This window comes from Lepisosteus oculatus, chromosome 17 (genome assembly GCF_040954835.1).
Source record: "Lepisosteus oculatus isolate fLepOcu1 chromosome 17, fLepOcu1.hap2, whole genome shotgun sequence".
Taxonomy (NCBI): domain Eukaryota; kingdom Metazoa; phylum Chordata; class Actinopteri; order Semionotiformes; family Lepisosteidae; genus Lepisosteus; species Lepisosteus oculatus.
Window position 1 is genome coordinate 20,321,549 of NC_090712.1, and position 14,004 is coordinate 20,335,552.

Genomic DNA, 14,004 nt, shown 5'->3' on the forward strand with positions numbered 1-14,004 from the left:
AAAGATGACTCTCAAAGTCAGTCACTATGGTACTTAGGCCTGTGTCTCAGTGTGAAACAACTTGGACAGCACTGCATTATGAAGTCAGCTGTAGCCATATGGAATGTGATGAAAATGGTCCAGCAGGCTTTGTGGGAGGCCTGCCAACACACTCTCACCACAGAGATCTTCATTGTCACCTTCGCTTCACAGAGATAAAAGCTGAAGAGCGAGCGAGCTAGTGGTTTCAGTGCTGATTGTGGAGAGTAACCTCAGACCCTAAGGGAGCATGTAAAAATAGTGTGCTGGAGGTGCTAGATGACAGTTTGCTAATCTGGAACCTTTCATCCCTGTCTCAGTTTCATTATTAATGGCACTGCTGTGCGCTCTGTGTTAGTCTAAGGATCTGTCTCTTAATTTTAATACAGAGCCCTGGGAACTCAATTACCCTTCGCATTCATTTGGGCTGATTAACTAGTGGCCTTCCGGAGGGAGACATCGACCCTGGCCGTATATAACATTGGAAGCATGCAGAGAGATTCGCCGACAGAAAGCACAGTTGTCTCCGAAATACGTTTTCACTTATTTTATTTAACTCAAAAGTCAATTAGCTTCTGCTCTGAGCTAAAATAAATGCTCCTTCAGTACAGACGGTCAACAGAGTGTGTAACCCCCGCACCTCCAGAACACATTATTTAAGCCTCCAAATTAGCATTCCCCAACTGTTTCCCCCACCTCCCACCAACAATTTCTATCATTGTCATTACTTGCTATTGAATTTGAGCACACAAACATGAAAAAGAGTCATGGGCTTCACAGCATTTTGTGCCAACTTTAAGTTACTCAGGTATTATTTACAGTGAAACAAATCCAGTCGCAGAAGCTCCCAAAAATTTTATAGATTACCAGATTACCAGATTTTTATAAACAGTTTATAAACATTATTATTGATGTTGTTGTTAATATTATTAGAAATCCATAAAATTGCAAGCAAGGTGTGCAAGGTATGGTACACCCTAGACAGGACGCCAGTCCATCGCAGGGCACACACAAACACAGGCACACACATTCAGATGAGAGCCGGTTTTTCCACAATCGAATCGTTTTACCAGTATGTCTTTGGGCTGTCAGAGGAAACACCTATGGAAAACCCACGTAAACACAGTGAGAACATACAAACTCCACACATACAGCACCCCAGGAATTTAACCCAGGGCCCCAAAACCACGAGGCAGCAATGCTGACCACTGCTTGTGATTAACACTGGCGAATCTCAGGCCCTTTTTAATGTCAGACTTAAATCAGATGGTTATGTACTGTAACGCTGAACCAAGGAGGAGAAAATATTCTCTCTCAGCTATCACCATCACTATCATCATCTCATCAATTTCCCTATGGGATTAATAAAGTATTGTCTATCTATCACAAACCTCTTTCACAAGATGTGTTTTATTGTTAGTCAGTAAATAAAGACTTGTGAAGAAGACAGAGGTGTATTTAAATTAAGCACAATAATATACTATATGTAGATTCAGTTGTGTTGAATAGTTTTAGATTTCAGATTAAAGATTCCTTCATGATAGAATCCTAGCTGATGTCTGCTTGTGTCACTCCTGCAGAAATAGCACTGTCAAAAACTTGTCAAAAAATGTCATAATTTTTATCCTCTGTATGTTTTTCGTTACTGTAGTTATATGTTCCCGAATCATTGGAAAATGACTTCCACCTACCAATTTTAACTTGATTCTTTTCCTGTGGTCTTTGATACCTTACTTGATAGACACAGAATATATTACTGTTAAGAGCTATTGTTAACTGGTAGAGGTAGACTCAGATGTCTGTAACTAGATGTTATATTAATTTGATTTGTCTCTTAATGTAATAATGGTTAAATTCTGCATTTATTGAAACATACGTATCTTAAATATACATATCTCATAATATATATACTGTAAGCTTTAAAACTAAATAAAGATTTTGGATTCCCAGGATGATTTAATTTGTAAGGACAGAAATAGATTAATAGTTATATTTGATTACAATATTTATGAAGCCTGGGAAAGTGGTGACTTTTGGAAAAATGTACACAATCTTTCAGCAAAAAAGATTTTGTGTGATGTCATAGCTGTCAATGAAAAAAAAAATTAAATACCCATAGATCTAAATATCATTGTGCAGAATCACACTTTATTTATGTATGAATATTTTTCTATGCTTGATGATGTTAAAAATACATTAATTTTTTTGACAAAATTGTAGCATTTAAATTTAAATTAAATCTTCATCCATTTTGACCATTAGTGTGACGACTAAGGTGTGCAGTACTTCTCTGTCAATTAGGACTCAGAATCTACAGTGCTTTTATTTGTTTGTTATTTGATTAAACAGGACTTTCTCACAGCAATAAATCTTTCGATATGTGCTGGTAACTTCATGGTCCATTAGGTCACTAAAGAAATTACTGCAGGTTACTTCAGTCAGGAAATTTGAAATACAGCCTACCATCAAATATCTTTTAAATTTATTATTTTTTTCACCTGACCTGATGAGCCAAATCAAACCCTTGGTGGTGATTTAATAGAGCAATCAACTGCATGTCAAAACTGATTGATGTTTCCCTTCAGGAGCCTGACAAGCGAATCTGTCCCGACTGGTTTAGACAAATATTTCCCGTGAAGAGCTTGTCGCTAAGTGAAGCCACTAGGAGATCAGTCCAACCATTACTTGTTTCCTTTGTCCTTGAATTGAGGCAGTTTGCCACACACCTTCAGACTCATTGTAAACGTACTGTTCTTGCTTCATGCCTAGTACATTCAAAAAGACTTGTGTCTGATCAAGTGTGAAGCATATTTGCTGATTTTCAATCATTTCCTCTGCAATGCCCTGGAAAGGTACTAAAGGTGATTCAAAAGTGATTTAAACTTATCCCTTTGGAGTTATACAAGTAGAACTATTCATTCCTGGCCTTTTGTAAAGTAGGGGGGAACCACAGTAAAAACATACAGTAACATGGTCATTGTCAAGGAAGGAATCATGGATGCTTCACATATATATTTGATATCTGTGAGGGTCATTTAAGACAGCAAGTCTGGCCCACAGCAGAAAGTGACAGGCGATTGATTCACTGTAGTTCCGTAAAGCACTTTTTTTCCAAAGTTATATTATTGCAAGAATGATACCATGATCTTGGCGAGCTGCCGAAAGAGAAAGCAATGCGATGACAAGGTGGGCGACAACAGCAGTATTACAAAGCCCTGGTGCTTCTGAGCTTCAGTAGCTGCTCCAGTGCTGGGAGCAGGAGCTCTTTCTTGGAGAATAAGAACGTGTTAGCACACTGACGTTTAGCCTGCTCACACTTGGCAACACAGCTAATCAATCTCCAGTGACAGCCCTTTCATTTCAGTCTTGGCACATACAGAAGTCCTCTCGAATATTGATACAAATAATGGTGAAAGTAAAAAGTATTTTCAGCCTTTCAAATGTTAGAACTAACTGTGCCCAGATCTTCACTCTCTCGTACTTCTCTTCAAACTTGGTTTCAGATTGTTTTCTTTCACTGCTTTTGCAGTTACTGTATTTAATACAGTAGCTAGTTTATTGCAGTGTTTCACACGGCAGTTACTTTGATTAACTGTGATTAACTGAGTTTGAGTTACTTTGATTAACTTAAAGCAGAAGGGTCTCCAACCTAGTGTGATGTTTCATTCGAGCCTCTTCTGGGCTGTGATGTACTGCAGGTCGCTGCATGAACGTGCAAACCCTCTTTAAGTCTTTATTATGGCTCTGACCCATGATGTACAAGCTGCCGATCTTCAAAATACCATCTTTGGAGTAACTAGTGCTCCTAACATACTTAGAACAGCAGTGTGGATTTTGTGAGAAACTGTCATTCTTTAAAGAAATATTTACACGTTATGATATTTATGCTTGCATTTTGTACAAAGGCAAACTTTTAAGGATTTGTAAAATACATTTATTCGGTAGGGTCTAAATGAACTGTAGAAAACTCTGCAAATAAATAATTCACATTGTTTTGAGGACAGTATAAAGACAAAAACCTATTAAAAAACAAAGTCTGCTTTTATCATTATGGAATTTTTGTGGTCATTGTAGACTCCTCATTGAACGAAATTCAGATGTTGAGATTCCTTGTTGAAGCTTCAGGAATTTAAATTCTAACTCATTCCTAAATCAACAAGCAAACTACTGAATAGTTAGAATTCAGATTAAAATCAAATTAGATTTTTTTTAAATGTTGATTTTTGGACATTTCAGGGACTGGAGTCAAGCATGTGATTTTCAGACTACACTGAAACAGGCTCTTCTGCGTCTCTCACATAAAGTCGTATATTAATGTAAGGTAGCAGTAGAGTTCATTGTTATATGCACACCAAATTCCTCTTCAATGCCTCTGGGGTCTAACAACTTCACGTTTTTCATTTGGGTATACATTGTCTTTTATTCCCTAATACTGGAATGTGATATCTTTCAACTTTGTTGTATGGTTGTCTGGAAATTTGAATTTATTCACAAAATGTATATTAGCCGTACAGATTTGGTTTGGTTCTGCAAATTAATATGTCTCTTAATTTTTTTTATTGTTTGAATTATCTAAGAAGAAAAAAATAATTAAACTTTGGCTTCAACTGAATAATGAAACTTCTGCATTTGAAAATATTTTTTATCCTATGTTTGCCAGTGTCTGACAATCTAAGTTTTGCTGTTTTACTACACTGTATCCTGACACATTTAATCCCCAGTGCTGACCGATCTGTTGACTTAGGCTGTGAGTTACAAATGTGTGAGCTGGAGACTTCTAATAAGAAAAGTCTTGGAATGAGAGTATGGAAGAAAATAAACATATTAAACTGCAGAGATGCTCTGTTGATTTTAGACAGATATTTGTATGTATTAGTAAAATACCAATTTAGAGTTCTGTTTAACATTCTTATTGAAAGACAGACAAGAGCAAACAACATGCATCAATCTTATCAGAAAACCATCAGCTTGGAGCCTATCCCAGAAGCACAGGCAACAGGGTAGGTTGCCAGTTACATCACAGGGCACACACAAATGCACACAGGGACAGTGGCGATATACCAATTAACCTAGCCAGCATGTCTTTGGAAACAGAAAGAATCTGGAACACCTGGAGAAAACCTGGCTCAACAGGCACAGAGATCCAAACTGAAGGCACCCCAGTCCGGAAATGAACACAGGACTCAAGAGTCCTTGAGTGAGACAATTGTGAGACAATAATTCAAGCTACCACTCCCTTGTGTCTCCCAGCAAATAACATTTTTCAGATGACGTAGTTAAGCAACATGAAGAGGCATAGTACATATGGTGTTCATTTATCCATCCATAGTCCACAACTCATAAATAAAATGTCTTCATCTACACATTCACTGATTGAACAGCATTACGAACTTCTGAGCATATTCTTGATGTAACTACTGTACCTCATAATGATTAAGAAATACCTTTTAGGGGCTGCATAGTGGTGGAGTGGTAGGCATTCTGCATCACAGCACTTGTTCCCTGGGTTCAGTTCATGGGGTGCTCTCTGATGGAGTTTGTACTGGATGTTCTTCCTGTGTTTGCGTGGGTTTCCACTGGGTGCTGTAGTTTCTTCCCACAATCCAAAGACTGGTAGGTTAATGGATTTCTTAGAAGACTGATGCTAGTGCGAGTGTGCTTGTCGGCGTGTGCCCTGTGGTGGACTGGCATCCTGTCCAGCCTGTGTCCTGCCATGTGCCAGTTGCTTGCCAGGATAGACTCCAGCCTGACCCCGCAACCCTGTACTGGATAAAGCAGATTGGAAAATGGACTGATGGATGGAAATACCATTTAGTATGCTCAATGTTGGACTGAAGAGTAAAGTATCCAAGTCCAAGAGGACAAAACAACTTTCTTAAAAAAATTAAAAAGTACTAAAGCGGCCTTTTGGGGGTTCTTTGTGCTTCCAGGGTACAGGGTCATGACACCGTTGGAGCTGTGGCCCTGGACTGCAGGGGGAATGTGGCTTGTGCAACATCAACTGGAGGGATCCGAAACAAAATGGTGGGAAGAGTTGGAGATTCTCCCATAATTGGTAAGAAAAGGTAGAACTCTGGGTTCACAAAACATGTTTTAATGAGCTGCAATATTTCTGTTCAACGAAGACATTTTAACACCATACCAGGTGGGAAAAAAAGCTATCTGGCTATTGTGATTCTTTTTCTGACATTCATTAAAGGATGTATTTTTTCTTAAAATTGGTAGGAATGAAATCTATTTTTTTCCTCTGCGTCAATGTAGTTTCTTAGAATTCCTGCTGGTTATTAAAATCTCAGGCACTTCTGATGGTCTGCTACCCACAGAGGCAAACCAAGCACTCTTTCACTGAAATGTTGCGAGAAACGTCTGCTCAAGCCAATTTCATTTCATGTTTGACCTACTCTGGTTGACTCAAGCTAACCAACTGTGATTGTACATGCTGGATGTCACAAGTGCACAGTGCCTTAAGCAAAGAATGATGAAAACATTAAAGCATTGAGGGCTTTTGAAGACTTTCGGCATGATAAACCAAACTTATAGACTTCATGTGAATGCTGATAGCTGGCAAGTAGATTATATTATACAAATGGTTCCTGATCTGTTATGGCATATGAAAAAGCATATGATTTTGCAGGTACGGGCTTTATCATCATTTCCAAGTACATTTACCCAACCTTTTCCTAATCTTTACTTAAATATTAACTCTGGCTGAAATAAATACCTCTCTTTTTGAGGGATATGCACAGACAGGAAATTGGAAAGAACACAGAATTTAGCTTAAAGGTAGGGTCACATTATCCACAAATATGTCAGTTTTTTTTATCTACTATGACTTCAAGCTTGCTCTGCCAGTTTGGAAAAGCCCAGTTACGTATTTTTACATCACATATAAAACAGGGTTTTATAGGGTCATTACAGGGTTTAAAGGTCATTATCACACATTATAAAGAAAGCTCTACATTCTTGATTAGTAAGCAATTATCAAGACATCTCATTTTGTTGAAACAATACTTTGGAGAAACGGCATTTATTTTAATGTTTTGATATTACAGTTAAAGGTTTAACTTTTAATAGTACTGCTTAGTTGGAAAAATGAAACTTTGTAAGAAATTGGATTTATTTTAATGTTTTCTCCACAGGCTCTGGTGGGTATGCTGACAATTTCAGTGGTGCAGCATCTTGCACTGGGCATGGAGAATCCATTATGAAAGTAACTCTTGCAAGGCTTATTCTCTTTCACATGGAACAAGGCAAGTATAGTTTTTAGGGGTTGTAATTTTTTATGATATACAAACGTGTTAAATTACACTCACGGGGCAAAATATCAGAAACCCTCAGTGAAATAGACTCTCTCAGTCAGCTATCAGGAAAAGAACAGTTGGATTGAGGAGAATGACTGCCACCCCCCCACCATCCCTGTCCTGTCTAAATGCTATCAGCACTTGGTAGAACACGCGTGTAACACATCAGAACCTCAGACTGTCCTCATGACCGCAGCTGAAGTCAATTCTGCTAGAAGCATGGGACAGCATCGGCTGCAAGCATCTCACAGTCTTGTGGAAAAGAAGTCATATACCGTTGAAACTGTGTGCAGATTCTCAACATTTTATTTCATGGGGGTTCCTAATATTCTGTCCATATACTGTACATGATTAAAGTCACACAGTCTGAATAAAACATACCATGACACATTACGATTCCTGCTGCCTAGCACTGAAGTGAGAATTTAAAGTTAATATTTACTGATGCACAAAGTAATTAATAAAGTGGACCCATGAAGTATTGCGGCTGATATGGGAAATATTGATCATTCTTATTGCACAGTACTGCTATAGTAGCTGCCTGATTCAGTTTCACAAGTTCTTTGATAAACACTCAGAGGGGTGCCATTGACAGAGGGAATGGTGAATGCTGGTTTGATTTGGAATTGTACTTATCAATAACTTAAATATAATTTGTTAGAATTATTAAATATGGGCAATGTAAAGTATTGTGGATTATGCTTTACCTTATAATTTATAGACATCGTATTGCATCTCTCAGTTTTTGCCATTGGAGTTCTTTGGCTGCTGCTGGGGTTTAACGTGATGTTACTTCTGTGTTCTGGGGATTATACTAGTTATACCAGAACTGAACTTTACTAACATTACCGGTTTCCCAATACGTGCTAGTAACCAGGATTACACAGAAGACATCGGCAAGGCCATCTGCTCAGTGACTCCAGTTTTCAGTTGACTAGAAGCAGAAAATTGTAGTTACATACCAATACACACAGAACTTTTTCCCTTAAAGAGGGACATACAGTAAAATTAGATGGAGACCTGTGTGGAAGATGCCAAAACAAGGAAATCACATGAAGTGAGTGCCCTGTCCAGGAAGACCAGCATAGTGTAACAGAAGTAGTGGCCACAATAACTCTTGCTCTCACTTTCAGAGTTCAGGAAGTAAAACACTGCACTTGAGTTCCAGCAATGAACACAAAAAACCTTTCACCCAAACCATTAACATGGGCCTTTAAGAACTGAAATCTAACATGTATATTTAAGGTGTGAAGAGACCTTGAGATTATTTAGGAAAAATAGGTGTTTTATGTAAAGGAAAATGTATTTCCTTTGCTGCCTTCTTGCAGTGACCCATTGAGGGGAAATGGAGTAGCCATAACTTCCTTAGTCTGCGTAATGCTACAGACACCACGTCACTGCCTACTTAGGTTAGTCCATCTTTAAAGGGACAAGTCAGGGTAGCATTGGACTCTAAGAGGTTTACAATAATTACATATATAAAACTTGTAAATAGTACTTTGTGAGTTTAATTTGTAGTTATTGCAAATAATTTTTCATTTTCAAGTTTGAGCCTCCTCATTACAGTACATCTCCTTCACACTGTGCCAGGGAAGCAGAAAAGCAAACCATGTGATTCACTCAGCTGGGTTTCATTCTTGACCATAGAGGACATTTTATCCAGCATTCTAAATTAGCATTGGAATTGCCTTTATATTTTTAAAAGATCCCCCAATTCATTACAATTGGTGTCATTGTGGGATATATCTTCATGAATATTTACCAGACAAGCAACACTAATTTATAATATTACATTTTCCTTTATTGATACTGTAAGTGATAGCAGGGTGGGTGCTTGCACAAAAGGTGAATTTGAAAAATCACCCTGGAGCCAGAGAATACCCTTTTCTGCTCAGAGCTGAAAGCCTTTGTTTAAAAATAGCTGTACCCTGAGTTGATGACTAATGGACTCATATGCTAGGGGCTTTTGAGAAGAATTCAAATGCAAAACACAATCACTTTGGAGTGATAGACAATGAACATCATGATGACAGACAGATAGTGAATATTACACTGTGAGCTTGTTTAGATTTAATCCAGTTGGGAAAAGCAAAAACAGATTAACAAGATATTTAGAAGGGTTTAATCCATTTATTTCAAGCTCAAGTAGTAGATTGATATGAGGCTGTCTGATGGGTTCCATATTTGGTGCACCTTGACAGCAATCCAACACCGCAATACAAATTGCCCAACAAATTGAACACCATGAAATAAAGTGTGATCAAACCCCCAGAGGAACGATTGTTTTTATTATCAATTTCGCAAGATGCAGACTGATGATTTGGGATCATCTTGTCTTGCACAGGGACTAAAAATACATTATGGCTACATAATTGGCCCACTTTATAGATATATTCTGCTGGCACTGGGCCAGCAATTCTGTGTTCTTCATGCAAGTGTGACATGATGGATTGCTGTGTTTTTGCATTATTATTAAATTTAATTATTTTTCTTCATGGAACCAGATGCGAACACTGTCGGGTTTTAAGATTTAATATTGAAAGCCATTTGGAACAAATGTGCTGTCAATTACTGAAATTTCACAATAGGAATACTGAAATGAATAGTTAATGAGGCGTTTTTATTTTCTGTTTTTAATAGCTTCTGTTAATTAAAAGCATTTTATAATTTAAATTGTTAATTAACAGCTTCTATTTTAGAGTAAAAATATCTTTAGGCAAAGTAAGGCTTCAAGAAAAATGAGATAATCTACAAACATAAGTGAGCTAATAAGTGAGCTTTTTCTACTTTTGAAAACTGAAAGTTATTTGTGAATAACATGTTAACTTTCTGTCACAGCTACCTGGTAATTTTGTATGATACAGTTTTGTGTTTTTTTTATCTTGTACTTACAGTCCATGCATATTTGTCTACAATATAGCTTGTAGAGTTAAAAAAACACTTTCATATACATTCTTTCTAAATACTGTTACAAATTTGGAGGTTACGAAAATAGAAAATAAAAATACTTCTATTACTAAATACTAAATTACTAAATACTAAAACAAGAGAGCAAAGCAACAGCAACATGAAAAGGGTGACTTCAAGCTCAGTGCTTACTCTTTTCAGCAGTACTTATTAAGACTTTCATCAGGCTTTGTAAGAATGTATGGCCTCTCCTGCTGTCAAGATGTAATATATAACTTCATATCTTTTCTTACTGCATTGTCTGCACTTCTATTTATTTGACTTCTTCAGACACAAATAGGAATGTTGATACAGTTTATGAAGAATGTTTAAATCTATGTCCAAACATAACGTGTAACAATGTATTCTTTTAATGCTTGCACACTCTATAAGCCTGTAGAAATGCAAGGAATGTGTTAAATTATGAAAAAAAAAAATCTACGTTTCATATTCACATATAATAACAGCACCTCATCTGTTATCCTTTGAATACACATAACCTTATTTAAAGGAACATAGAGAGGAAATAAATTAAAACATTATATGACTGAACTTTCCTGCTCCGCATTTTCAATATTTGTCTTCTATTTATTTGATACGTTTTGTTCTCTTGCACAAAAGTTCTGTTATACAAAATATTGATCTTCCTATGCCCTTACCTCAAATTACACTATGGAATATCCTTTTCATTTTAGATTTGACATTCCCATGTGTTTTTAATCCACAGTATATTTATTAGACATAAGAAAAAATTACGATCACAATTACATTGACACAAACTCTACAGTAGCTTCAAAGGGAAGGCATTTGTGTTCTTTCCACATTGGACCGCCTCACACTAGAAAATACGATGGAGAGAGGAGAAAAGGTGGCTATGCTTGAATCAAAGCTCCTAAGGTCTTTATTGCCCTCAGTGATGAAGGAAATCATATCACATCTACTGTAGGCCTATGTCCCTATGCAGTACTTCATTTCCTCTTCTCTCTATTACTCACAGCCTGTTCAGTTCCCAGTAGATTGAAGGAACATAAATGGCTCTCAGCATTGATTAAATATTTTTTTCAGTTAAATAGAAAATTCACATATATTGTTTGTAAAACCATCACTTGCAAGCTCACAGCACTGAAAGACCTTGAATTAGCTTTGAAACTTTCATAAATTTAGATACTGATGGATCCAGAGGTTTCAAAGTACTGTAGTTCAAAGTGCAGAGGCAAGGAATGGAGTCATGCATACTGTCAGAACAGAATCACAAATAAGGAATTATTAGTTGCATTGATAAACAGCCATTTATATAGCATATACACTGGTATCAAAAATTATTTATTCATCTAAACTGCAGTGAAGCTATAGGTGAGCCTCAGTAAAGGCAAGGGATTATTTGTGTGCATTTTAATGAAATATCAAATTTGAATCTATCTAGATCATGAAAAACGATGAAGTAACAGCAATGGTTTACAAAAATGATTACATTAACATGCTAAGTGACCAGGATTGTGCAGCACTGCTTTAAGATCAGACAGCTGCTCGAGTGTCTGACCCTTAACAAGAGACGACTGCTTCAGAATTGCTTTTATCACCAGCCTGACAGACTGGGCCTGTGACATATGACTGTTTCAGTGAGCTCCATGGAGGCGCTGGGTGGTTTCAAATCAATGGCAAATTCCTCTTGGACCCCTGGCTTTCTCTGCTTTGTGGCATTAACCATTATTAAACCCTGTTTCATTACATTAATTCTTTGTGGCTCTGAGACATCTACTGCCCTTACTGCCTCCATTACTTATTGCAAAATTGCCTTTTGACACGTGAAAAGGACATTAGAAAGGCTACAAAAGACAAGATCATATGAAACCAAGTTTCCTTTTCTGGTTTCAACGAAAAAGATACAACAGTTGAAATCAGTGGGGGTCAAAGGGATCTGTGTAGTGGAGGTGAAATGTCTGCAGGGTCTCTCAAAACACTAGTGCCACCATAACAAGTTTACTCCTTATGTGGTAAATCTGCTAAAAGCCATAGTGTCCTCTTTTCACCTTGGCATCCAAGTCACTAATGATCATCTGTCAGTGCTTGCACTTCCTGCCACAAATTCATGATATCCCATTTCCTGTTGCACTGACTACACTGCTTGTTTGTTTTTGTCATCACTGATGGAACACGGTCATCAGGTGAAAGATTGTATATTTTGTGAATTACATAACCTTGGGTCCTCGACAACAGCATGTTAAAAAAAGAATAATAATGACAATATAGCTTTCCTCATTGGAATGGTATCAGAATAACTCCCATTTACAAAAAGGAACAGCTTTTACGGGCTGTTTTTTTTCTTTGCAATTAGCATTCAGCTTTATAGCTGCTTGCACTTTGGAGGACTTGATTTAAAAAGGCAAAATTGCAGATAGTAGACCAATTATAGAATGCGATACCTGAAAAAATGATGAAAATACTAAATAAGTGTAAATGATGAAGTTATTTATGAATATTTTGAATACTTGGACACAATCAAGGTATTTTAAACCCACAAAGGTAGTGACAATGTCAATGTGAACCTCTTTAGAATAAATTGTGAAACCAGAGAACACTAGCGGAAGCTAAATGGAAGTTCACTTAAACCAAGAATAGGAAACACTCTTTACAGAAAGAGTTGTGGGATTAACACGTCTGGTGAAGTTAACATTAAGAAACAGGTGGTATAATAGACACTTCCTCAATCAGGTTGTCCCTCCCCGCAGAGCAACCCGGAGTTATGTTAACAGGTTATGGAAGCCACCATGAGGTTAACGGCGTCTTTAAAAACTTACAGAGCTCTATGGCTGAAATGGGAGAAAATGTCCAGTCGACAATGTTGTGGTTATCCCATAAAGCTGGCCTGTATGGCAGATTTGAAAACCCATCTCAAATCTCCTTCTGACTTTGCAACAAAGGATTTAAGTGTTACTTTTGTAGTCAGACAAGAAAAAATGGAACCTCTGTGTCTGCAATGTAAAGCATTACATCATATGCAAACTCAACACATCACAATCAACAGCATCCCCATTGTCAAGCATATTATATTGTGATCAGTCTACTAAAGACCAAAGCATGGGATGAAAATTCACCTTTCAGCAGGACAATGGATTTTCAACAGATCAGCCAAATCTTAGAGACAAAACATGTTGAATAATTGAAACATATCAAGTGTTTAGTTGCTGTGACACACCTAGCTGAGGAAATGACAACCTGCCTGTGAGGACAGGACCCTCAAAAGAGAGTAAAGGAACCCTATAACACAGAGGCAGTACTCTTCACTGAACATGTGGTGCATGAGGTTTGGATATAAGCAAGGCTTCAGAGGATCTAGGTCTAGGGTCTGATGAAACAGAATGGGCTCCAACTAGTTTAGGATAACTTTTGTGTCATTGAAAATTCATACACAAAATGTACATTTTGGGGGGAATCCTCAGTGACAACTGGGAAAGCTAGGGCTACTCATTCAGGTTAGGCCCTACAGCTCAAATAGTCCAAATGTAAGCTGATCTGTGACTGGAATTTCCCAGGCAGTGCTGTTGTCCTTGGATTGCCAAGCATCAGTGACGCTTGTCACTTGTTGAGTGTCTGTGTGCCTCTAATGGTGTCAGCATTGTCATTTCTCCAGTTCATGCTGATCCCCCTGGCAAAATACCCTGATTATTTGGCCATCTAACCTCACTCATCTCCAGTGATACTTGACCCATGCCATCCTTGAAAAAACATAACCAAGTTG

At 37.5% G+C, this 14,004-nt stretch overlaps 1 protein-coding gene across 4 annotated transcripts in view; it reads left to right on the top strand.

Annotated features, from left to right (window-relative positions):
* The window catches only part of LOC102688735 (isoaspartyl peptidase/L-asparaginase), a 60,650-nt gene that overhangs the window by 41,974 nt on the left and 4,672 nt on the right, over positions 1 to 14,004 (top strand). For all 4 annotated transcript variants that reach the window (XR_001480354.2, XM_015363142.2, XM_006638866.3 and 1 more), the window contains 2 exons: positions 5,949 to 6,073; positions 7,158 to 7,268. Coding sequence is in view for 3 of the 4 variants with exons in the window: in XM_015363142.2 (XP_015218628.2) it covers positions 5,949 to 6,073; positions 7,158 to 7,268 (236 nt within the window). In the remaining variant the exon portion in view is untranslated. The remainder of the gene's footprint in view (positions 1 to 5,948; positions 6,074 to 7,157; positions 7,269 to 14,004) is intronic.